Here is a 26813-nt window from a genome sequence, read left to right as displayed (position 1 = left end):
GTTGGAACAATCATTAATTCACGACTGGTCTACGCAAATTCGCTTTACATAGGATTACCACAATATCAACTTACGCAATTCCAACTGATCCAAAACACGGCGGCAAGGCTGATAACAGGAAAAAAACCTGGGAATCCATCTCTCCTTCGCTGAGGAGCTTACATTGGCTAACCGTAAAAAATCGGATCACGTTCAAGACCCTTTGCCTCACCCACAAATGCGTGCATAGAGAAACTCCGCAATACCTAATGGAGAAAATAAATCATTACACACCAAACCGCAGTCTTCGATCAGCCAACAAAAACCTCCTCCTCGTGCCCAAAGCCCGGTATAAATCCAAGTGGGATCGGAGATTCGCTGTCCTAGGGCCTCAGCTATGGAATGCTCTACCAATCAACATCCGCCTGGAAGAAAATCACCTGGCTTTTAGGAAAAAACTCAAGACCTTCCTCTTTTAGCAGATGATCAAAGCTCGCCACAGCGCCTAGAGGCGATTCAATTCGCATTGTGCGCTATACAAGTATTTCATTCATTCAAGAAAGGCAGCTCTAGATGAAATTCAGGGGTATGATGATTCCTTGCAGTACTGCTTCTTTGAGCATAGTTGAAAAGTAATTGCGTGAATAATGTGAAAAGGAGACTAGAGTGCCATCTGCTCTCACCTACTACATATCTACCTGACATTTTCTTATATAAAAAAAAGTACATATGCAAAACTAGTACTCCAAATCTAGGAAATTTGGCTTCAGGCAATTTTGTTATTCTGCTGCAGGTGAAGAAACCTATATCTTGCCTTACTGCAGGGGTGGCCAACCTGCGGCCCCAAATGGCTATGAATGTGGCTTAACACAAAATAGATTTTTTTTTTTTACTTTTGTAAGAATGCATTTACAATTAGCGAACACACATGGCCAAAGAAAAATATAACAGTGGCTCTTTACTGGACTTTTATAAGTTTTTTATCTTTCCCAAAGAAAAATCTCAAACTCTTCAAAATCACTCCTTATTCATGTCATCAGTTTTCGGCGGCTACTTGCCAACTATTTTCCAGGATGGAGCACACAAAGGGCAAAATTGGAACCAAAATATGTGACGAGCACCTTGACAATTGCTACTACGTCCATCAAACCAGATATTGATGCGTTCATTTACCAAAAACAGTGTCCAATGTCGCACTAGTTTTATGTTGCCTCTTTTAGTTTTATCCGAAAAAAAATTACAATAACATGATGTTTTATTACTCAGGTACATTTATCTATATCCGTGATTTTTAATTTGTGATCTGCCCAACTTTTTCTGCTCCTCAGCTATCCTTATTGTTAGTGTATTTTATGTGTGGCCCAAGACAGTTCCTCTTCTTCCAATGTGGTCAAGGTCAAAATGTTGGACACCCCTGCCTTACAGAAATCTGTGCATACCAGACCCAAACCGTGATCCCATATGTTACACATCTACATCTATTTGTCTTTATTTACTGCAAAAAAAACCACGATGCAACTTCTCGGCAAGGTAATGTAAGGTCTCATCTGGAAGAAAGGGCCCTTATGGCGTGAGGGGTTCACAATTTATTTATTAAAAAAAAAAGTTTGTTTTTTAAAACTGAAGAATACTAATAAGCAACCGGATTTAAAATAATCTTATTGTTTCCTTTCTTTTGTCTTGTGTCCCTAGGACAACGTTTTGAATATCATAAACCAGATCATGGAGGAATGCATTCAGCACGAGCGAGCCAACCGGGATTTTTGTGTCAAATTTCCAGAAGAAATTCGTCATGATAATCTTGCAGGGCAGCTGTGGTTTGGCGCAGAGGTAAGTCATTTCCACAATGCTCAGTCTTCAGTTACCACCAAAAGGCTATTCAGGTTTACAACTTTTGGCCCACAAGAGAGGTGGAAATTATCAAAGATCTGTATTGTAGACACGTTTTACAATCTTTGTTTTCAGATACAAAAGCTAGCTTTAAATACAAAAGACATCAGCTTAAAGTGGTTGTATACCCCACATTCACATTTTTACCTACATGTAAGCCTATAATAAGGCTTACCTGTAAGTAAAATGAATATCTCCTAAACCTGTACAGTTTAGAAGATATTCACCTTGCATGCAGCCGCTGACGTCAGCGGCGTATGCTCTCTGAAGGTCCGGCGGATGCTGCAGAAAAATCAGAGCACCTTGCCGGAAAAGAGACTCCCGCGTGCAGGCGTGGGTGTGACGTCATCATGGCCGTGGCCACTCACAGAGCCGGAGCCACGAACCCAGATGAAACACAGAGGGCGTAGAACCACTACAGTTAATGACATGTCAGCTCCCTCAGCAGGTACCGGGAGGTGATGCCGGCGCTTCGTTCTAAGGTATGTATTTCTTAATGAGCTAGTATGTGGTGCATACTAGCTCATTATGCCTTTGCCTTTAGAGGGGTTTTTTTTTTTTTTTTGCGGGTATACAACCGCTTTAAAGAAAATATGTAGTGTAAATCGTATCACTGTGGGCTGTAATGCAGGCCATATATGAGTCAAGTTCCGAACAAATTTTCTTTAGAAAATCAGAAATTATGTGCGTTTTCTGATCCAATAGTGCTTCTATTAATTTCGAAATTCAACCAACCAAGCCTTCAATTTCACCTTGTTGCTACGGAAAATAATATTCTTTTCTTTCTGGGAATTTTCTGTTCTTGTGCTCATGCACATTTCATTTTCGATTATATTTCTCACGCAATTCTCTCATCATTGATTAGAAAATCGTTTGGTTTTAAAAAAAAGTTCCAACAGGCCTGATCACTCAAATTCAACGGCCGCACAAAAATCGGCTGTTGCCGCAGCCCACTAATGGTTCGAAAATCGAATGAAAATTTTTAGACATGTTTTTCGAAAGAAAATTCTTTTGGAATTCGACCCATGTATGGCCGGCCTTAGTGTAAATCTTATTAGTGTGGTTAATATTTAAAACCTTTGTTCTTATTGAATGGTTTGTAACTACTGTATTTATCAGCGTATAACACGCACAACAAGTTTAGGAGGGAAGTTTAAGGGAAAAAAACGTACATTTAAATGCCCATCAATGCAGCCTTATCAGTGTCCATCTGCAGCCTTGTCCATCATTGCAGCCTTTCCCAGTGTCTTTGCAGCCTTGCCCAGTCTCTTTGCAGCCTTGCTCAGCCTCATTGCAGGCTGATTATTTAAAATTGGCGCCGATCTCCACTGACTGTGAGTGGAGGAGCGAACGCTGCCGACATACCCATAGCCTAATGTGCTAGGCTCGGCTCCACTCAGTCACGCCCAGTCCCTGTGGTACTGTCAATCATAATTACAGGGGGATCGGCGTATAACAGGCACCCACAATTTTCTCCTAATTGTAAGGGGGAAAAAAGTGTGTGTTATATGCTAGTAAATACGGTATATAATATATGTACTTGAAGTTGGCCATATTTTGTCATTACATGCTGCAGGCAGGATTTGCCTTTTGATAGACGGGGTCTTTCCAATTAAACATAGTACACTCTATACAGCCTATAATAACTTAAAATGCCCACAAAGCTCTCGGCTGCCAGACACCATATAGCCTGTTGCCTAGGCTTAAGGTCACGTGACAAAGCACAAGAAAATACGTTTATTCAGAACATGTAAGAGAGTCCTTTTAATTTGTTAAAGTAGTAGTAAAGTAGTAGTAAAGTTTATGTATTTGATTCATAAGAAATAAAACTAAAATGTAAAATGCACATAGCTATTTATTATCTAGGTGTTCTGATTGTTTTTATCCCCTCTGGAATTCTCCTTTAACTTTGTCCCTGTTTGGCTTTAAGGCTTTTTGGAGACCTGACTTAGTATTGACTTGATATTGCCTCTTTCACATGGGAGGCTCAATTTATTGCCTCTCTAAAATGTGATCTGCGGTGGATTGTTTTTCTGAGGTGGTTGTAGAGCTTTGATAGGTGATACTACCACCTCCTGAGGGCCTGTTTTATTTTTTATTTTTCCCCATGTGGAATTTTAATAAACACAACTGAATGCCAAGTGTCTGGCACATGGTTGCGGTACTGTTTTTGGCTAAAGTAATGCCTACCAAACGAGTCATGTCCATTTGCTGCACCACCAAGAAGCGTGGCTGTGACAGTGTGGGCCAATCTTGGTGGCCTCAATGTAAAGTGTAATCGCAAGAAGAAAGAGTAGAGAATCTGACAGCATTTTTTCCTTTAAGGTTCCGTTCACACCTAGGCATTCCGGATCGTGGGTGTAACCGCTGCGATTCTGGCTGTGATTCCCAAATCATCACAAAACACGGGACCCGATTGGGATCCGTTACTTTCACTAGCACCCCAATCACTGGGCGATTTTGCTACGATTGTTGCCCGACAAATCACACAAACAAAATTGCGGGGAAGCCTGTCACCCAAAAGAAATTCCAGAACTGCTGTAGAATAGAAGACGGTTCTCCTACTTATGGTGTGACTTTATGGAAAGCTATGCAGGAGAGAAAAGAAGACAGATTTACAGTGGGTATAGAAAAGATTTACAGCCCTCACAAGGTACTGTGTGTGGTGGGGCCTTGGTTAATTTGCCGAGGGCGATGGGCTGCTTAAAAAAAAAAAAACCAAAAACAGTACACCCTTAGTACCGTTTCGAAAGATACAGTGGGTATAGAAAATAATCCGCCCCCTTTAAAATAATCAAATGATTTTGCTTTGCAGCCTGAAATGAAGCCAGGCACAGTTTTTGTTTTATTCAGCTCTATTTACTCTTATAGCATCCAAGTGAAAGATATAACACCAAAATAAAAATAAAAAGTCAATAACAGAATCACAGAGTTGGAAAAAGAACCACCCCCTTGTGTCAGTATTTTGTTAAACCACCTTTTGCTTTAAAGAGGAACTCCAGTCATTTTTGTCTTTATTGAAAGTCAGCAGCTACAAAAATGTTCCTAGAATCTAGCGATTTGGTCACTTGAGCCGTCCCTCCCCATGGGCTCCTCTCCCTGGTGCTGGCATTTCAACTGTGGGCACCTGGCTGTGACAGCTTGTGGCTTCACAGCCGAGTGCCCACTGCGCATGTATGAGTCGCATTGCGCCTCCAGAGTTGTCCAGCAGCCTTCTGGGATCTGTGATGTGTCCCTGAAGACTACAGGGAGAGAGCGGAGAACTTCCGTGCGGATCACTAACAATCCGAGAGGAAGTGGGAGCAGGTGCCTGTCAAAACTAGGTACCTGGCCCCCTCCAAAAACAAAATGACACGCCAAATGTGGCAGGGGAGGAGTACTTAAAGTGAAACTTCCCCCTTTGGAGCTTCACTTTAATTATAACCTTCAGTCTGTTGGGACATGTCTGTACTAACTTTGCCCATCTAGACTTTGCAATATTTGCCCACTCTACTTTGCAGAACTGCTCAATTTCAGTTCAATTTGATGATGACCGTTGGTGTACTGCAGTCTTCAAGTCATTCCACTGATAATCAATGGAGTTTAAGTCTGGGCTGGGTTCCGACTAGGCCAATCAAGGCCAACATTTTTCTCCAACAACTGTGTGGTCATATTTGCTGTGTGCTTTTGGTCATTTTCATGTTGGAAGGTAAACCTTCTTCCCATTGACAACTTTCTGGCAGATGGCAACAGATTTTCTTCAAGAATTTGATGGTATTTTTCCTTCCATGCTTTACTGTGGGAATGGTGTTATCTGTATGCTGAGCTGTATTGGCTTTCCGCCAGACATATATTTTGCTGTTGAGGCCAAATAATTAAACTTTAATCTCATCTGACCAAAACGCCTTTTTCCAAGTGACCTCAGAATCTTCAATGTGCGTTTTGGCAAAGTTCAGTCGTGACTGCATGTGGCCTTTCTTGAGAAGTGGCTTTTTTAATCTTGCAACCCTCCCATACAAGCCACATTTGTGGAGAATTTGTGATATTGCTGTCACATGCACACAATGACCACTCTCTTTTTAATTAATTCCTGCAACTGTTTCTGAGTTGCTGTAGTCCTCTTGGTAGCCTCTCTGACCAGTGTTCTCCTGGATCTTTCATCCAGTTTGAAGCAGCGCCCTGATCCAGGGAGGGTCTGTATTGTACAAAATACCTTTCACGTCCTAATAAGAGATTTCACTGTGCTTCTAGGCATTGATAAAGACTTTGACATTTTTTGTATCCATCCCCTGACTTGTGCCTGTCCACAACTTTATCCCGGAGATCTTTTGACAGTGCCTTGCCACCTATAGTTGATTACTTTAGTTGCTCTACCAGGGACTGAAATGCTCCAGGAAAGCTCTTTTCATGCTGTGCTAATCAAAATTACCACAGCTGATCACAGTTGAAAGTCATGTGGCTTTGTGTGCTATTGAGAAGGTGATTAGCTTCACCAGATTGAGTTTACAAGTGATTTTTAGGAGGGGGTTGACCCTTTTTCCAACACAGTGATTCTGTTTTTTGAATTAACTTTTATTTTTTTTATGACATGTTGGTGTTATATCTTTCACTTGGATGTTATAAGTTGCACTAGTAAATACAGCTGGATAAAACAAAAACTGTGGCAGTCTTCATTTCAGGGTGCAAAGCAAGAAAATGTGATAATTTTAAAGGGCGGTGATTCTGTTCTATACCCGCTCTTTCATAACTGGTACGAAGGTTTCAAGCAGTGCTGTTTTTTTTAAGCAGCCCATTGCCCTCGGCAATGAACCAAGGCACCACCACACATAAAACTTTCTCCGTCACACCTTATGATATCTTGAGTCCGAGGACCCAATCCCTGACCTGCCCAGTCACCCATGAACAGGAACTGCAGAGATCCTACCTATAAAAGAAGGGTGAACTAATGCGCAAAGTCAAACTCGCTTGGATAGATAAATTTAAAGGATGTGAGAAGCCGCCAACATATATAAGTGTTCCCACACAGAAAGAAATATTAAATATAAGAAGTATGTGGCACTAACTAAAATACGAAATCAAGTGACAAAAAATATATAGACACACTGACTGCAAGTCACTAACAAGAATTTGTCACGGCCAGTGTGTAAGCATATAAACGTGACAAAAGTTCACTAAAGTAAGGAGTAATTCATATAAAGTGCAAATAAATTTCAAAAATGCAAACAATAGTGCAATATGATATCTGTAAACGTCCAATATTCTCATGAAGTGCATATAACATTAGTAAAGTGCAATCAAGCTCCAATGGGAAGGGCGCAGATATCCATATAATTCATGCAAAAAGAGAAAAAAGTGCATATGCAATATATTTAATCGGTGTCCACTTTCTCCAATCACTAACATCATCCGCAGTGTGTGACTCGTTTCCCCCAGCCTCTCACATTTAATGGAGACCCACACGGGTCAAATTGAGCCTTAGTATGAAATAAAACCAGATCCCAGCAATTAATCGTCTTCCAATAGGGGGGTTTTGGAAGATGGCTTCAGGACTATCCAATGCGTTGAGGACATGAAATAAAAAAGGGGGGGGGGGGCTCCATCGTGCAGTATTTCCAACAAATGTATTAAAAAGAAAACACAGCAACTTACAGTTTGAAATTTCCTATTTCCAGCTTCAACAGAGTACTTGGCCGTGACCGGAAGTGACGGCACCTGGCTCCTCCCTGACGTGTTGCGTCCCTGAACACGTGACTGCATCAAAGAGTGATGAAGTCAGGTGTCTGGTGCCAATTTATATAGTCCATTCCGCTGTCATAGCAACGGATATGTAATTAAAACATCGTCAATAATTACAAAACCTAATTTCCAACTATGGTAATCGTATTTAAAAGGATTCCAAAGAAAAATCTGTTATAAAATTTCATTAAAAAATGTATCTAGAAAAACGGTTTATATAGCCTATATAAGCCACCATGGAAGGCTTGATGGCGCTGTTCTATTGTAGATTATATAGGCTATATAAACCGTTTTTGTAGATACATTTTTTATGAAATTTTATTACAGATTTTTCTTTGGAATCCTTCTAAATACTATTACCATTACCATTCCCCCACTGTGTTGATGGGGGAATTGTGTGAATTTCTTTCCTGCAACCCGTGATTGCAGGATAGAAATTCACACTATCTATGGCCAGCCTATCTCCTGGTGCTGGCCTGGTCTCCTCCAGCCTGCTGGACGGAAGATAAAAAGACAAATTCAGATACTAATTGCTTTTAAAAAAAACACATATATTGTTATTGGAATGCATATATATCTGCACTAATCGATGTTATTATGTTATTTTTTTTGGATCTGCCTGAATTCCAGCTTTACACCGATAACTCTCACATGCATATCTAAAAAGCCTTAGAAACACGAAGGATTCCCTTTAAAGATAAAATAACAAGCGAAACAGCCAGAAAATGACTGTGACTGTAAACCATAGGCATAAATAATTCATGTTTCTCTTCCCGCTCTGATATTTTTCTCCCAGTAATTTCATGCAATAAAGTGTATATTTTACTGCCTGTACAAGTCTGTTACATATAAGAAATACAACTTTCATTTAAGTGTGATGGTTCTTTTCTGAGCTAAATAAATCATGTTGCTCACCGTTCCCATTTCTTCAGATATGCTGTTATTGCTTTGAATGATTTAATTTAAGAAGGACCTGTCACTTCTACACAGCAACGCATTGAATTGCACCTGTTCTACTCACTAAGGAACCTAAGGGGTAATCCTCGGCATTGTATGAAAAGGCTGTTTGATCTTCTATGCACAGATCCTCCCCTTCTTCCACTATCCCTTGATAATTTCCTGATAACACAAAGGGGGTTATTTACTAAAGGCGAATCCACTCTGCACTGCAAGTGTACTACAGTTGCCCTTGGAAGTGCAGTCGCTGTAGATGTGAAGGGAAGCTCTGCTAATATTCTCATCCAATCATGTGCAAGCAAAAAAGCTGTTTCTTATTTTCCTTGCATGTCCCCCTCAGATCTACAGCGGCTGCACTTCCAAGTGCACTTGCAGTAGTGAAAAGTGGATTTGCCTTTAGTAAATTACCACCACAGTCTATGGAGTCAGGCTGCACATGCTCAGTTTGGTGTGAATTGCTAGAGAGGTTTTTTTTCTTTTCTTGGGAGAGTGCATGTGATCAGCACAGGGCCAATCAGCACTGTTCAGACACAGTGTCTTGCAGTCTCATAGGAAAGTCTGAAAACTCCTCCTACAAGCTTTAACCAGTGCTTGGCTGGACACTGATAGAAGTCACAAGACTGCTATAACTGCCGATGAGAAAAGGTATTTAGCATTTATTTACTAAAATACTGTGTACTGTGGGAGACCATATATAGTGAATGCAGGGTCCTGGGTTTAGTTACACTTTAAGGCCTGCCTACTGTTCAGCTATAGTAACACCTCTCATAGCAGCTGGACCTTGTTCACATGGGGCGTACTATAGCGTGCACGCGGGCAGAGCTGTGTTTACCCCTAGGGGGATGCACAGGTGATCCATACATCCCCATGCAGGCAGTCCTGTTGCTGTCAAAAGGGATGCAGCAGCTGCACGGACACAGCTGCTGCTCCCTTTATGATATCCGTGTGGATAAAGGTGCACAGCCCCAAACTCACATGGTCTGTTTTCTTTAATCGTACATCAGGGGACACAGAGCCATAGTAATTACTATGTAGGTTATAGTCCACCTTCAGGTGCTGGACACTGGCAGGCTCTAAACAGAAAGTTTGCTCCCTATATAACCCCTCCTACTACTGGGAGTATCTCAGTTTTTTGGTGTTGGTCACGAGTAAAGATGTGCTGTGCTGAGCTGAGCTCCACTGGAGCAATCATTGCAGGGGCTAGCTATGCAGCCGGATGCATTCAAAGTGTCTTTTATGCCGAATTGAATGGTACCCGGGCCTCATATGCAAGGAAACAAGATTTTGCCTGTAATGCTTCTCTTTTTAGAGAGCTGGACCTCGGAATCCAGTACTTTTGGTATTAAGGCCATAAAGTTTTACTGGAGGTGGTGCTATTACAGGTCCAGGATTGTGGGTTTCCCTGAGGATCCCCAGCTCCTGAAGGTTTAACGCAACCCAACGTGAAGGGTGAAGATTGGGTCTGTTGGTTTTACCACAGAAAACCCTGCGGCTGGAAAGATAAGTGGAGTTTTCTAAGAAATGTTCTAATTTCCTTATGAATGTCTAATTTAGTGAATGTTGTCATGCATATGTGTCACCACTGGGGGCTGTATAGAGCACATACCTTCTCATGCTTCCTCAGAGCTCAAGTTGTGTCCGGAACAACAGATTCAGCAGACCTCCAGTAAGTTCGGGGGGGGGGGGGGGGTTCCTCCTCACCAGACGACTGTGCTGTTTTCTCCCCCTCTTCACGAGGAAGAAGCACCAGGAGAAAACAAAAAGGGATAGCACGCCGCCCTACTTGTGGCTTCCAGGCTCCTGCTTCGCCATTTTTCTCCCTCACCATACGATCCCATGGGATCAGAGGCCCACGCTTGTGCAGGAAAGCTCTTTTTTTTTTTAAAAGGGGGGGCACAGGCGACCGAGGGGGTGGGGCTTAGCGCGGCGTTGGCATCCTCCAAAGTCCAACGTGGGAAAGTGTGTTTGTTTTTAAAAGCACCATTTTTACTGTTGCAAGCTGCAGAGGGGCACAAGAGCAAGAGGGGCATGAAAGAGGTTTACTGACACAGGCATTCCTGTTTGACACATTTACTATTGCATCAGACTGAGCATTAATGGCAGGGCTGGAGTATTACTCAAGCAGTGGATGCGTGGTTGTACCTCTGCTTTGTGCATCAGGCTATGAATGGAAGGGGGGTAAAAACACCTCAAAAAAGGGTTTTAGAAAGACTTCTACAACCACTAGGAAGCCTAGAACCATCTCTAAGAAAATGGCCTCCTGTGAGAGTGATATGGCTAGTCAGAGTGAGCCATCAGGGACGTCGGGTGTTGCAGCTTCTTTTAGCACTGCAGCCCCTGTATATATTACTAAAGAGGTTTTTTCCTCAACCATTTTAGGCTTGGAACAAAAAATGTATGCCTTAATCGCATCCCAGAGTGAGACTAAGCATAACAGGTCCCCGTCCATTACCCAGGACCCTCAAACTGAAGATCAAGGATCAAGAGATGACTCTTTTCTCTCAGGGGACCAGGAAGAGGCTGATGACTTCTTTTCTGAAGAGTCTAATACAGATGGATCAGGTTCACAGGAAAGGTTGTTGGTACAGTCTCTCACTGAATTGGTCCGCTCCACTTTTTTGCTGCCAGTAGCGGAGTCAGTCGATGAGCCCACTTCTTGTTTGGGTTCGCTAAAGCCTCCCCAACCTATTCATGCTTTTTCATTCATTACTGAAAAAGCTTATGTATTCTGAGTGGAAGCACCCAGATAAAAAAAATTTCCTCCAAAAAAGTTTTCACCACTTTAACACTATGGAGGAAGAGTTTAATAGGAAATGGGGGATTCCAGCAATTGACGCTGCTATATCCTCTGTGAAGAAGAGCTTGACTTGTCCTGTAGACAATGCTCAAATGCTGAAGAATCCAACAGATAAGTTGAATTCTTATTTAAAAAAAATATTTCTCTGGCAGCGTTCAGAGTATGTCCATCCTTAACCACTTCCCGCCCGGCCTATAGCAAAATGACGGCCGGGCGGTCGTTCAGTTCTCCTGATTGGGCGTCATATAAAGTCCAGCAGGATAACAGCCGCCACGCGCCCATCGGTGGTGTGGTGTATCAGTCTGACACACCGCTACACCGTTCTCGGTAAAGAGCCGACGGAGGCTCTTTACCACGTGACCAGCCATGTCCAATCATGGCTGATCACAATGTAAACAGGAAGAGCCGTTGATCGGCTTTTCCTCATTTGCGTCTGACAGACACGAGTAGAGGAGAGACGATTTGCGGCTCTCCTGATGTGGGGGGGGAGGGGGTCTGTGCTGATTGTTTATCCCCTCGGATGCCCACACTAGACCACCAGGACCACCAGGGAAGCCCCCAACTTGTGGATGGCCAGATACGTACACCATGGCCATCCACATATACAAAAATGTACCAAATATATGCCAATCAGTGCCCACAAATTGTCCCTGACTGGCAACGTTATGCAGCAGATCAGACAAGTAATGCCCAGCAATGCCACCCATCAGTGTCCATCAGTGCCGCATTCCAGTGCCCATCAGTGCTGCCTATCAGTGCCACCTCATTGATGCCCATTGGTGCCGCATTATCAGTGCCCGTCAGTGCAGCCATATCAGTGCCGTCATTGAAGGTGAAAACGTATTTACACTTTTTTTTTTAACTGAAAATTTTGAAAAATATAAAGTTTTTCTTTGTTTCTGTCTTTTTAATTTATTGCGCAAAAAATAAAAATTGAAGAGGTGATCAAATACCACTAAAGAAAGCTCTATTTGTGGGAACAAAATGATAAAAAATGTGTTTGGGTACAGTGTAGCATGGCCGTGCAATTGTCATTCAAATTGCAACAGCACTGAAAGCTTAAAATTGGTTTGGGCAGGAAGGTGTATAAGTACCTGATATTGAAGTGGTTAAAAGACCAGTTTAAAGAGGTGCTCAAGATTATTCCTGATAAACGGGCCCAAGATTTGCCTGGAATATCAGAGGCATTATGTTTTACAGTAGACGTTATAAAAGATTCTATTCTCCAAGCCTCACGGCTTATGCTCGGGCTGGTACATGTGTGTAGAATTCTATGGTTGAAGAATTGGTCAGCCGAAGCACCATGAAAAAAAGTTCTTGGCTAGTTTTCCATATCATGGTGAACGGTTGTTGGAGACGATCTGGATAAATATATCCAAAGAATTTCTAATGGAGAAAGTTCCCTTTTTACCAGTTAAGAAGAAGTTTAAGCGTTTTTTTCTTTTAAACCAGCTTCTTCTCCAGTGGCAGGAGCATCTGCCTCCAGGCAGCCACGCCGGCCTCCATCGTCAAGTTCAAGAGGTAAACCTCAGGGTCAACCCCATGGTCAAAAGAGGCCCTGGGAGAGAAAGCCCGCTAAAAAAATGGCTAAAACCTCCTTATGAAGGGGCACCTTGCTCGCTCGAGTAGGGGGAAGACATCTGCAGTTCTCAAGGGTCTGGCAGGAACAGTGTCGAGACAAATGGGTGGCTTCCTCAGTATATCTAGGTTACAGACTAGAGTTCCCATCTCCTTTTCTCAGATCAAACGTTCCCAGAGACCCAGGAAAAAATAAGTCTTTCTGGCTGTGGATCATCTCTTGTCTCAAAAAGTGATATCAGTGGTCCCAATGGAAGAACGAGGGTTGGGGTTTTATTCCAACCTTTTCATGGTACCAAAACCAAACGGGGATGTCAGACCCCGAAGATCCAACCTCAAAGATCGAAAACCTTTTTTGAATATCCGCTCTTTTAGCATGGAATCAATCTGATCAGTGGTCTCCATTCTACAAGGTGGAGAACTGCTAGCGTCAATAAACATCAAGGATGCTTATCTACATGTACCTATTTCCCACGCTTACCAGAAATATCTACGCTTCGAGATAGAAAATCTTCATTTTCAGTTTGTAGCTCTGCCTTTCAGTCTAGTTACTGCACCTCGAGTGTTTACAAAGGTTCTGCCCCCCCTTTTTAGCCAGATTAAATGCTCAGGGGATAACGATTCTTTCTTATTTAGACGATCTACTCTTGATCGATCAGTCAGTAGCCGGCCTAAACCAGTTTGGTGACCACAGTCAGCTACCTGGAATACCTAGGTTGGATTCTCAACCTAGAGAAATCTTCCTTAAAACCATCAAGGAGATTGCAGTACTTGAGCCTGATCATAGAGAAAGCTCAGATCATGAGTTCCATAAGGGAACTGATTCAGGTGGTCATAGAAGAATCCTTCTATTCAACTTTGCATTAGATTGTTGGGAAAGATGGTAGCTTCATTTGAGGCCATTCCTTATGAGCAGTTTGATTTGAGACTGCTGCAAAACGGTATCCTGTCAAAAATATCCAAGCTCTAGACTTGGAGTGTCATAGCCTCAGTTGGTTGATATGCCAGAATCTTCAGAAAGGAAAGTCCTTCCTACCAGTTACCTGGAAGGTGGTGACAACAGATGCCAGCCTTCTGGGCTGGGGAGCAGTCCTAGAAGAAGCATCTGTCCAAGGAAAATGGTCCAAAACAGAAATGACCTTGCCCATCAATATTCTAGAGATTCGGGTAGCACGCCTGGCCCTGGAGACCTGGCTGCTCAGGTTATGGAATTGTCTGGTCAGGATCCAATCCGAAAATGCCACAACAGTGGCCTATATCAATCACCAAGGGGGCACGAGGAGTCGTGTGGCTCAGAGAGAGTTGAATCACATCCAATCCTGCGGAAGAAAGGTCACTATATTCTCTTGATGTAGTGAGAGCAGTCGAGGTCTATTTGAGGGTGACCGCTCAGATTCGTATAAAAGATGTTTTGTTTGTGTTGCCAGAAGGTCCTAAGAGAGGACAGGCGGCATCGAAGTCTACTATTTCTAAATGGATTTGTCAAGTGATTGTTCAAACTTATGGTTTAAAGAGGAAAATTCCACCTTTTCATATTAAAGCGCACTCCACCAGGGCTGTTAATGCTTCCTGGGCAGTGCATCACCAAGCCTCCATGGCCCAAATCTACAAGGCCGCAACTGTGTACTCCCAGTAGTGGGAGGGGTTATATGGGGAGTGCACTTTTTGTCTTAGAACGTGCCAGTGTCCATCACCTGAAGGTGGCCTATAACCCACATGGTAACTATTATGGCTCTGTGTCCTGGATTGAAAAGGATTTTACAGGTAAGCTGTTTTAAAAATTCTTGTCCCGGCCCTGGGTATATTGCGCGTTACACTTTACCTTATTTTAACTGAATTTTTTAAGCACTTTAGGGGCATATTTTTTTAAGCAGTGAATTTGGCATTCGCCAAACATTCACTGCAGGTTGATCAATCACCATAATTTAAAACACGCTTCAGGAAGATACACTTGCAGAAAATGTTTGGTGAATGTCACATTCACTGCTTTATAAATATACTCCTTAAAGTGGTGTTCCACCCCCCCCCCCCCCCCCCAAAAAAAACATGAATGTGCCTAAAAAAAACACCTCTAAATGGCTGTTGCTAGGAGGTCCCTCTTAGTCTGCCTCCTTCAGTGCCTGGGCTCTTGACGTCCCTTCCCCTCATCGCTGGACCCTGGGGTAGGTAAGTGTCCGATTATTAAAAGCCAGCAGCTGCAGTATTTGTAGCTGCTGACTTTTCATTGTTAATTTTTTTTTAAATGGGAACCCCGCTTTAATTTGTCTTAATTTCAACATCCTATAATCGCATGTGCAACAGTACCGGGAAAGGGAGGGGCTGCACTAGGGACCACTCAGGTCCTGTTGCCCTGTACATGTGGGTAGCGGTAAGAGGAAGGTGACAGGAGGAGAGAGCAGAGGGATGACTTTATCAGTGGGCTGCTGTTGTTTCTCCTTCATTGTCCAATTGGCAGGCTTGGGGTGTCTTTTTGTCAGATGTTGACCAAGTGGGGCTGCTGTGCTGCCCCTGGAGGTCAAGGATCTGACTTTGGAGTCTGCCAAGTGTGCTTGAGGACTGTTTGTACAGAATTGTCGATCCATTGTCAGTTTTAACATTTGTATTTTATCTGTGTTTAGCTGATTGAGTTCAGCTTTAAGATTTCTACTAACTTCTGTCTGTCTCTGCAGTGTTTGGCTGCCGGCTCAATCATAATGAACCGGGAAATAGAGAGCATGGCCATGAGACCGCTGGCTAAAGACCTTACCAGAAGCCTGGAGGAGGTCAGAAACATCATCCGCGACCAGGCCCTCAGGGATCTAAACATGTACACCGAGAAAATTAAGGACTCCCTTCGGCATTTCGATATTCTCTTTGCAGAGTTTGAATTAAGGTAAAACATTTCTAAAGCTTTTTATATTCTTATTTTGTTATTATTATTTTTATTTATTTTTTTTTTATTTTTTTTAGCTTGGCACAAGTTTATAAATTCCCTTCTGTGATTGCCTTTTCTATCTTTTTTTTTTATTTTTTATTTTTTATTTTTTTTGTCGTTCCATCTAAAAATTGTATGGTGATACATACAGACTGTAATGTTTGTGGCCAGTTTAAAGAGTAACGCCACTTTTATTGATTAAAAAAAAAACAATCCCCTCTGGGTGATGAATGTACACTGCTGGGGTTTTAACAATCTTTGCTGCAGATTCCTACCTTTTGCTGCTCTGAAGAAATAGCTGTAGCACCATGTCCTTTGCAGACTGCCTCTGAATGCTAGGGTCTTTTTCATTTTATTCAACTGGTGGTCTCTCGATGTTCTAATGAAAAAAGTTGCAGGCTATGCATCCCTTTTTAGAAGTATTTAACCCTTGGGAAGTATATCTCCAAGACTGAAATTGCGTTGGTACATATATTTTGACTTTTCTGGGGCTGGTCTAGGTTGCCATTGCATTGAATTTTACAGAAATGTACAGTGGCTGCAAATTGAAAAGGAAAATTTATTTTTCATAACTTTAAAGTGGATGTAAACCTGATTCATGACATTTGACCTAAGCACGTATATCTGCATTGTTTACTTATCTCTCTCCAAAGCACAAAGTCCCGTGTCTTTCTGCTGTTCCGTTCCTCTGTTATCATGATAACTTCTGACAAGTTCTCCGACAATTGAGATAAAACCAGCCTAAAATTTGTGTCGGGGTGGGTGCTATAAATAGTTTAGTAGAGAGCTGTTCTATTCACAGCACTTTACTTCCTTCCTGTACCTATGTGGAGGTGGGTGTGTGCCTTTCCTCCAATCAGCTGTCACACATTGTATGCCAGGAATCCACACCCAGTGCTGAACAGGAAGAGAAAATCTCTGACATAATGTACACTTTCTAAAGAAAATAATAAGCTAAAGACAACAGATATGCATGTAAAACGTATGTAGGGAGATTTGTTTCATCTCCGTGTATCATCTGAGGCTGTTCACTTCACTGGGTATATGTGAGGGTTTACATCCATTTAATTTACAACATGGCTTATGTAGTAATGTGTTTGATATAATATTTTTATTTGCTATATTTTTTCCACAAAAGCGTGGGCCAGAGCCAGTCCAGCAGGGTATTAAGTTATGTAGTGGTGGTCCAAAATTTCAGCATGCACTTGGCCGACGCTGAAATTGATGGTTTTTAAAAAATATACAGTATCTCACAAAAGTGAGTGCACCCCTCACATTTTTCTAAATATTTTATACTATTTTTTTCATGTGACAACACTGAAGTAATGACACTTTGCTACATTGTAAAGTAGTGAGTGTACAGCTTGTATGACAGTGTACATTTGCTGTCCCCTCAAAATAACTCAACACACAGCCATTAATGTCTAAACCGCTGGCAACAAAAGTGAGTACACCCCTAAGTGAAAATGTACAAATTGGGCCCAAAGTGTCAATATTTTGTGTGGCCACCATTATTTTCCAGCACGGCCTTAACCCTCTTGGGCATGGAGTTCACCAGAGCTTCACAGGTTGCCACCGGAGTCCTCTTCCACTCCTCCATTATCAGCATTTTTTTTTTCTTTCAGCACAAAGCTGAAAACTTCATTTTCAGCAGCTAAAATTTCGGTGCATCAATAGAGTTCAGCCCATCAGTATCTTAAAGCGGAGGTCCACCCTAAAGTGGACCTCCGCTCATCGGAACCCCCCCCCCTCCGGCACCATAATTGGCACCTTTCAGGGGGGAGGGGGGTGCAGATACCTGTACAGTACAGGTATTCTGCACCCACTTCCGGGATAGCTCTCTGCGGAAAGGGGCGTAGATTACGCCCCTTTCCGCAAGTGCCCGCCCCTTTCCGCAAGTGCCCCGCTGCCTGCTGGGAAACACACAGATCCCAGAGGCAGCGGGGACCGTCCTGCATGCGCAGTAGGGAACCGGGAAATTAAGCCGAAAGGCTCCATTTCCTGATTCCCATACCCAAGATGGCGGCGGCAGAACCTTACAGACGATCTAGAGATCGGCTTCGGGTGCCGACATCGCGGGCGCGCTGGACAGGTAAGTGTCACTATTTTAAAAGTCAGCAGCTGCAGTATTTGTAGCTGCTGGCTTTAAAAAAAAAAAAAAAAAACGCGGAGTCCCGGTGGACTCCCGCTTTAAAAACTGGTGTACTAAGTGCAGTAATCACACTTCATCTTTATTTTTAAGGTTGATCAATCAGATCATTGAGCAGTGATTAGTTGCTCTGTACTTTGCATACCGTTGATCTTGATTTTGTTCATTAAGCCCAGTAGTGAGTTTACAGTACATATGACATAAACCACTTAAAGTGGAAGTAAACCCTCCTATTTTTTTTCATCCAAGCTGCCATGTTAGCGTGGATTTTATCTCTAGTTATCATGATTCTGCACATGTGATCAGTTATGACACCAGCCATTTGATGGTTTGACCGTTTGGTTGAGAGTACAGGCAACTGTGACAGCATGCCTTGATTGTAACGGTTTATTTCCTCTTTAAAATCCATTAGTAATCTTGCAGATTCAAATATCATGCTGTGAATTGTCCTTAAAGTGGAACTAAACCCTCTTGTCCTTTACCACCGGCGAAAGCCCCCATCTTGGCATCGGTTTGATCTGCAGTTGCCATGGTGCTGTACATGTGATCAGTTATGACACCAGCCGTTTGATGGTTTGACAGTTCTGTTGCTAGTACAAGCATCTGTGATAATCACTCATGGCATGTCTTGAATGCAACTGTTTTGAGGAATAGTTAAAGCAGAATCTAACTCATCAATTTACCAGGTTCCTCAAACAGTTACAGTCAAGACATGTTGTGATTGATAACTGTCAGAATGCTTTCACACTGAAAGCAACGGCCGCTAGCACTAAAGCACCACTTGTTTTAGCTACTTTGATTAAGCTGCGCTTTTGCATCACTTTTCAGCTACTAACTGGTTGCTTTTAACTAGAAAAAAAAATGTTTTTTTTGGTGGCGCATTCTAAATGCTTTTACAGGTGCTTTGAAAGCACTGCCCATTCATTCCAATGGGCAGGGCATTTTGGGAGCGCTAAATACGGCGCTCCCAACCCACCCCAAAGATGCTGCTTGCAGGACATTCCGGAACATCCCACAAGTGCACCGCCTGAGTTTGAAAAGTCACACTGGAATGAATAGGAGGTGGTTTTGAGGCGCTTAACAGAGGCTATTTCCAGCGCTAAAGTGCCTGAAAACCACCCCAGTGTGAAAGGGGTCTCAGAGTTGCCTATTTTTCTCTTAAATTAGCCAAGAAGCCATCAAATGGCTGGTGTCATAACTGATCACATGTGCAGCACCATGATGACTACAGATCAGAGTATAAGATGGCAGCTTCCTTGTCTGTGAAGAATAAGAGGGTTTAGTTCCACTTTAACTTGGGGACCTCACACCAGCACCCCAGAATGTATTGTGCATTTCATTTTGGGATGAGGAGTGTTCAGAGCTCCTACTTAGATCTCATGTTCAAGATTGCATGCAGAGTGTTAAAAGTGATTGACGGGCTGTCTGGGAGCACAGGAGAAGCCTGCCTGAGTAAGAGAAATAAAATGACGTGTCTCATTTAGAATGCATGACAAGTTTCCTTTCATTTAAAAAAAAGTCCTCATTCTACTACTTTGCTCATATTGCAGTTATGTGTCGGCCATGGTCCCTGTGAAAACTCCAAAGGAGTACTACGTTCAGCAGGAAGTAATAGTCCTATTCTGTGAAACTGTAGAAAGGTAAGGCTTCCCGCAGGAACATGTTGAGGACATTGAGACTTAGACCCTGTTCATAATAGTGCGATTTCTCCTACATCTGCTATCACACTGCTATGCATGACAATGAAAATCACATTATTCCCTATGACGTCTATTCACATCAATGTAAAATGTTGCAGTGCAATTTTTTTTTTTGCTTTTGTTTTTTTGCAGCATAGTACATCTTTGTCCCTATAGACATCAATAGGTGTGCATGGAAAGTGCATGTAAAATGCCTCAAGTATAAAGTGTTGCTAAACCCACAACAGTTTGTATACAGTGTCTTGAAAATGTATTCATACACCTTGAAATTTTCCACATTTTGCGTGGATGAGTTGTGCCATACTCTTTCCATTTTCGGATGATGGATTGAACAGTGCTCCGTGAGATGTTCAAAGCTTGGGATATTTTTTATAACCTAACCCTGCTTTAAACTTCTCCACAACTTTATCCCTGACCTGTCTGTTGTGTTCTTTGGCCTTCATGTTGCTTTCATTAAATTACACAAAGGTAGACTCTGTTCACTAATTAGGTGACTTCTGAAGGCATTTGGTTACGCTAGATTTTAGTTGGGGTATCAGAGTAAGCCCACGTTTACATCGGGTCGTTTTGGCAAGAAAATTGACATGTGAAATCGCATGCCAAATCGTCAGGTATTGCCGGTAATAGCACCGTCCCAATCGGTGCGACGCTGACTTTGCGGCACCGCACCGATTCCCAAAAGTAGTTCCTGCACTACTTTTGCCGACTTTGGTGGCGATTTTAATGGACCTCTGTGCAGGAACCAGCACAGGTGTCTCTCTGAAGTTGGACTGACATGTGGGTATGAAGTTGTGCGGGTTCAGCTAAACTTGCACGATTTCTAACCCACAATCAGTGTGAACCTAGGCTTAAAGAGGAAGTAAACCCTGATGAGTTTACTTCCTCTTTCATTCCCTGCAAAGGCAAAGCATAATGGACTACTATGCATCGCATAGTAGCCCATTATGTGTCACCTACCTGACACAGGAGCCAGCAAAGTCACCGCTGTCCCCTGTAGTCCGGCGCATCCATCTTTTCGGTGGGTCTCGCAGCTCCGCCGCTGTCATTCGGCGAAGCCGTGATGACGTCACTCCAGCGCATGCGCACGGGAGCCGAGACGCGTGGCATTGCACTGCAGCTTCGTCACCGACGATGCCACACTCAGTGCACCTGCGCGCCGCTGTCTACAGCGCATGCGCCGTAGACAGCGGTGCCCGTCCTCGGGCAAATATCTCCTAAACCGTATAGGTTTGGGAGATATTTCTTGGACCTACAGGTAAGCCTTAATCTAGGCTTACCTGTAGGTCAAAGTGGTTTGTAAGGGTTTACAACCACTTTAAGGGAAGGGGGCTGAATATAAATGCACGCCAAACTTTTTTTGATTTTTTTTGTAAAAAATGTTTGAAAACCATTTATCATTTTCCTTCCACTTCACAACTATGCACCACTTTGTGTTGGTCTATCACATAAAATCCCAATAAAATACATTTATGCTTTTGGTTGTAACATGACAAAATGTGGAAAATTTCAAAAGACATGTATACTTTTTCAATGCACTGTATGCAGTAAAGCATGCTTGTCCTACTCACTGTGGAACCTAAGGGGTCAACCCTCTGCATTGTGTAAAAAGGCTGTTTGATCCTGTATTTTCTGATCCTCCCCTTTTTCCACTGTCCCCAATCTACCTGCTGATAGAACAGCGCCCTGGGGGCAAGCTGCACATGCACAATTTGGTGTGTATTGCTAAAGGTTTTTTTTTTTCTTGGGAGGGTGCATGTGATCAGCACAGGGCCAATTGGCACTGTCCAGACAGAGTGTCAGGGGCCTTGTTGCCTCACAGTACAATCGGGCTAGAATAAAAATGCCTCCTACAAGCTTTAACCAGACACTGATAGTCACAAGACTGCTATATAATGCTGAGGAGAAAAAGTATTTAGCAGTTTACTAAAATAATTGCATTTCCATAAATGCAGGGTACTGGGTTCAGTAACACTTTAAAACCAACAGAAGTATGATTGTACAAGTATGAATTTATAGTATAGTTCACACTTTTACCTGGGTTTTAGGTGCATTCTGTTAGCTGCATTTAGATAATTAGGCCTCGATTACATGGGCAATTACCTGCATATAACAGGTTTCAGTGGCAAGAATCGGGGAATTCTTGCAGCTGGAATGACAGGTGTATGTGAATAGCTGCAGATGCTCAACCTGCATAAAGCAGGGTTTCTTAACCAGGGTTCCATGGAATTCTAAGGTTCCTCCAGAGGTTTTCTAGGGGTTCCTTGAACAATGAGCCATTTCTGCCTCTTAGATAAGTTCCCACTGACACCATTGATCTTTTTAGCCATCTATAAGGGTGTAGGGAGCATTCTTCCTCAACCAGGTCCCATGGAACCCTAGGTTTCCTCCAGAGGTTGCAAGCGATTCCTTGAGAGATGAGCAATTTCTACCTCTTAGATAAGTTTCCACTGACACCATTGATCTTTTAGCTATCTATAAGGGGGAATTCTTCCCAATGACCACAAATGTAAGGAGAATTCTTCCCACTGACCATCACATTAATGTATCAAGTGTTGTAGATATAGTAATTCTTCACAGGAGTTCCTTGAGACCGGAAAGTTAATTCAGGGCTTCCTCTGTGTTAAAAAGGTTGAGAAAAGCTTGTATAAAGTATTTTCTGGCTGACAGCAACCGCCGCCATTTGCATGTAGCTGTATACTCGCAGTTTCCTGCAATTAGGGGTGAATGTCTGCCCCTGGATACATCTGACCCCATCCAGGCTCCTGACATGCATCCCTAACTGCAGGCAACTGCTTGGTCTGCGGCTACATGCAAATAGTAATGGCTGCTGTTAACCTGTCATTACTTTGTAAAAGGGGCTGTTCACATACACCCATCATTCAGTCACAAGAATCTGATTCTTGCCATTGGAATCTGGTGTATTCAGGTAATTGCAGTTTAAATACTATGAACAAGGCTAAACGCATTATAACGCAGGGAAACTTGATCTGGGAAGCATAAAGTTTTTTATTTTGTTCTTCACCGATAATTTCTCCTGTCTTTAACCACTTCAATACTGGACACTTCCACCCCCTTCCTGCCCAGGCCATTTTTAAGTTTTTAGCGCTGTCACACTTTGAATGACAATTACTCAGTCATGCAACATTGTACCCAAATTACATTTTTATAATTTTTTTAAAATAGAGATTTCTTTTGGTGGTATTTAATTACCTCTGGCTTGTTTATATTTTTATTGTATAAACCAATAAATATAGAAGACCTTGGGGGGAAAAAAAAGAAGTTTTCTTTGTTTCTGATACAAAACTTTGCAAATAAATCAATCTTCATAAATTTAGGCCAAAATTTATTTTACATCTCTGTGGTAAAATAACTTAAATCAGTATATTAAATTCTGTGCGTGAAAGTTTATATTATAGCGTCTACAAACTGTGGTGTGTGTATGTATGTATATATATGTATGTATATGTGTATATATATATATATATATATATATATATATATATATATATATATAAATATTTTTTATTTTATTTATTTTTTTGATCAATCCTGAAGTTTTGACCGGCTATCTCCTTTCTTGAGACGCTTAAATGCCAGGACAATACAAATACCCCTAAATTACCATTTCTGGAAAGTAGATACCCCCAAATATTTATAAGAAGCACTGTAAGTTTTTTGCAGTTACAATTATTGGGAAAATGAAATAATTAAATAAAATGTAAATGTATTTATTTATTTTCACTCATTTATACTTTGTGCATCCATGTGCCATTGTGTACTATTGTGATAGCTGTGATTGGCCCTGTACCGTGTGATCTCTGAAACCAATCGCAGAGATTACAATAGTACACAATGGCTATGAATGACAAGCTATTGTTTAACTCTTCCCCACTAACCCCAAAAATCATTGGTGTGGTACTTCCTCTTTATTATCACCTTGTCTTATTTAAGGTAGTGCTTTTTTTTTCTTTTCTTTCAGGACCACTGAGATCTTGCTCGGGTCATAGTTAATGTTCTGAGAATTGGCTTGTGTCAAATGAAAATCCAAAATATTTCCAGCATGGTGATCACAGAATATGTTGCGTCGTCACTGCTGATCTCCTAACATAAGCCATTAATTAAAATTCCCTCTGGTAAAGAATAAAAATCAAATGCTGGAATAGGCATCCAAATGTAAAACGTTATTATCGCACCGCGCTGACCTGCACATTTATTAAATCCTTCTCTGTGGAGGTTTATGATGTCATTGTAATTGAATTATTTCCTGGCAGAAAAGCTGATTTACATTTTCATGCTTTGTGTGTTACCCATTGAAGTAGATTGTCCATTCAAAGAAGAGAGATTTAATCCTCCTTAAGTTGAGCAGAGCTTTGGCTGCCGATACTGAGCGGGGAGCATTATCCGGGGCTCTCGGTAGAGACATCTTTCTGGCTTGTGACAGAAGTCTATTACACTACCTAGAGCCGCTTCACTATCTGGCTTATTTAAAGGGCCAGTCCTTGAAAAAGAGATTTTTATTTATTTATCGGTGGTGCCTGGAGGGCTGAGTCAGTCCCTAGTGCCCTATATGTTTTGGATACTCCAACCAGGAGATCTATTGCCAATCTAGTTCATAATCTAAAATAACCTGAAGAAGTCCAGCATGGAGAGTCAGATCCCTACTAACAATGCCCTTAGGAACTTGAGTGCAATCAAAGTGGCAATCAGAAGAGGAGCTTTTAAGCAAAAAAAATGCTCAAAACTGCCTAAACATGTGTTTATGTGCGTTCACGCGTTAATAGATTCTAGTGCCCAGAATCAATTGTCATTCTGGCCAATGGGATGCATTCATGCAAAAATGAAGGTCGTTCTTCTGCTGCTAAACTCCTGTAGCAGAAAAGGTGTTGAATACTTTCAATGGTCCCTTATGACTAGAAATGACAAAAATGCTCCTAGTAGCCAGATACTCTGTGGTGTAAGCTGTAGCTTTCATTAAACCGTTAACAAAAGTAATGGGGTCACAGGCAGTAATGCCCGGACATAAATGAAAACTCAACTTCTTTTAGCACCAAATTTTTATTGGATAAAACTTGGCCGCGGCATATATTATTGGTTTATAACCATATTCGTTAAGTATTAAATTGCTACACAAATGTTATTTCATCATGTAAATAACTCAATACACCAAAACTTGAGCAAATACAGCTCAGCCTTTAAAACTCAAGCTGAAAAAAAGTCTTAAGGAATGTAAACATCCCTTGTGACCACATTAGGCAGTGACAGGTCCTCTTTATGGACAGATCTGGGGTCTATAAGATCTCAAATCCCTCCTCTGCACATAAAAGCCTTCAAAACACCAATATCTGTAGTTTTGAATGCTTTCGATTTTAAAAAAATGGTGCTGATTGGTTTCTGAGTAAACAGGAAGTTATGTAATTTCATTGCTTCAGGTATACTGTTACAAACAACTGATCAAAGCTAATCTCGGCTTTGCTTCGCTGTCCAGCCAGCCGGCGGACACAGCGGTTTTTCGTTTGGGTCTCTCGTTGGGACGGGAGAGCCGGAGAAAGCCACTACTTGTAATAAGTAAGTCGCTCTGATTCATATTACAAGAGAGCCGACCGCAAGCTCTGAAAAAAAATAACTGGTTGATGCCTGCATCATCCAGGTACAACCTCCGAAAGTCCAGTGATGTACGGGTACGTCGCTGGACAGGAATTGGTAAAGGAGAAATATGGACAAAGGTCTTTTGGCTATATCTCTCCTATGGATCACAGAAGTACACTAAGTTTTACACTCATGTGACCCATATTAAGCCAACAGCAGGCTTTAGTTGATGTCCCAGAGCTGGTCCAGGGCTTACAGGGATCCCGACAACAGTGTCAGGATCCGCCCAGATGCCTGACTGGCAGCTGACTCAGCCTTTCTGCACACCGCTGAGTGGCTGAGCCAGTCGCTTCCGCCCCATCCACAGCCTGGTGCTCCAGTGAGCACTTGAGGAGCAGAGAGCGGTGACTTGCAAAAACCAGAGTTGACCGGAGAGCTGAACGATCAGCTGTCTTTGATTGCTCAGTTCTCAATGTAGAGCTGGTGAGGGACAGCTGCAGCATCAGATCGATGCTGCAGCTATCTAGGTGAGTATGTGTGTGTTTTTTTTTTCCTTCTGTTTTAAGTTTTCTTTGTATCCATCATATACACCTGTCTGAAATCCCATAGATTCCAGTGCTCACATTTTCTGAACCCATGGAAAATGCAGACTAGTGTGTTTGCTGGTACAAGCCCTGCCTTCTCTCTCAGCTCACTATATTGAGGGCTTTGTATGATCATCTGACAAGAGGTTGCATTCCCATAGCATAGAATCTGCACCATTCCACTTTAACAAATGATATGAAAGAAATGAAAGGTAAATGTAGAGGACTTGAGCACAGTTGCAGTGTTTCTTTGCTAGCGTTATCCACCCACAGATTGAATTGACTTGCCTGGAGTTACTCAGTACTTGGCACGCATTGCTAAATGAGAGTGCATGTGTCTAGCTGTAATTTAGCCTTTATTTCATGATGCCTAATTCTGCAATATCCCTCTTTACAGAGCCTTAAAGCTTGGATACCTCACACAAGACATGATTGATGATTATGAACCAGCATTAATGTTTACAATCCCTCGACTAGCCATTGTGTGGTAAGTATGGATAATTAAAAAAATATATGTTACACGTCATTATTTATTTATTTTAAAGCCCTACTCCATGTTTACTTTCACTTTAAAGTGTTAGTTTGGGCCACGCTGATAGCTGTCAGCACTGTATAATCTGCATTTATCTACGTGAACTCCCCGTCTGCGGCCGGAACAAAATCAAGTTGGACTGAGCACTGCTCAGCCATTCACAGGAAGCTTTGTATTTTATCACTGAATACATGGCTCCCTCTTATTGGTTGAGGTAGAGATTTTGACCTCATTAGCTTGCCTTTCTACCTCGGCTAATCAGAGGAAGCCTGGTATTAGTTGAGAAAAATACAAAGCTTCCTGTGAATGGCTGAACTTGAGGCACAGCAGTTAGTAAAATAATTATGTTATCTCCAACTGAAACTGCAGTTTACAGAAATACAATATTCTAGTGTTATAGAGGATTTGTATAGCACCAACAGTTTACGCAGC

General features: G+C 42.1%; 1 protein-coding gene across 4 annotated transcripts in view; it reads left to right on the top strand.

Moving 5' to 3' along the window:
* Positions 1 to 26813, top strand: part of ZFYVE28 (zinc finger FYVE-type containing 28) — a 300024-nt gene that overhangs the window by 182999 nt on the left and 90212 nt on the right. For all 4 annotated transcript variants that reach the window (XM_077477912.1, XM_077477911.1, XM_077477909.1 and 1 more), the window contains exons 3-6: positions 1672 to 1809; positions 15586 to 15788; positions 19530 to 19619; positions 26247 to 26336. In XM_077477912.1, coding sequence (XP_077334038.1) covers positions 1672 to 1809; positions 15586 to 15788; positions 19530 to 19619; positions 26247 to 26336 — 521 coding nt within the window. The remainder of the gene's footprint in view (positions 1 to 1671; positions 1810 to 15585; positions 15789 to 19529; positions 19620 to 26246; positions 26337 to 26813) is intronic.

Source organism: Lithobates pipiens, unplaced genomic scaffold (genome assembly GCF_037356315.1).
Source record: "Lithobates pipiens isolate NorthernLeopardFrog02 unplaced genomic scaffold, aLitPip1_a1.2 Scaffold_13, whole genome shotgun sequence".
NCBI lineage: Eukaryota > Metazoa > Chordata > Amphibia > Anura > Ranidae > Lithobates > Lithobates pipiens.
The sequence above is the reverse complement of the archived record's forward strand: the minus strand, read 5'-3'. Positions and strand labels throughout refer to the sequence as shown.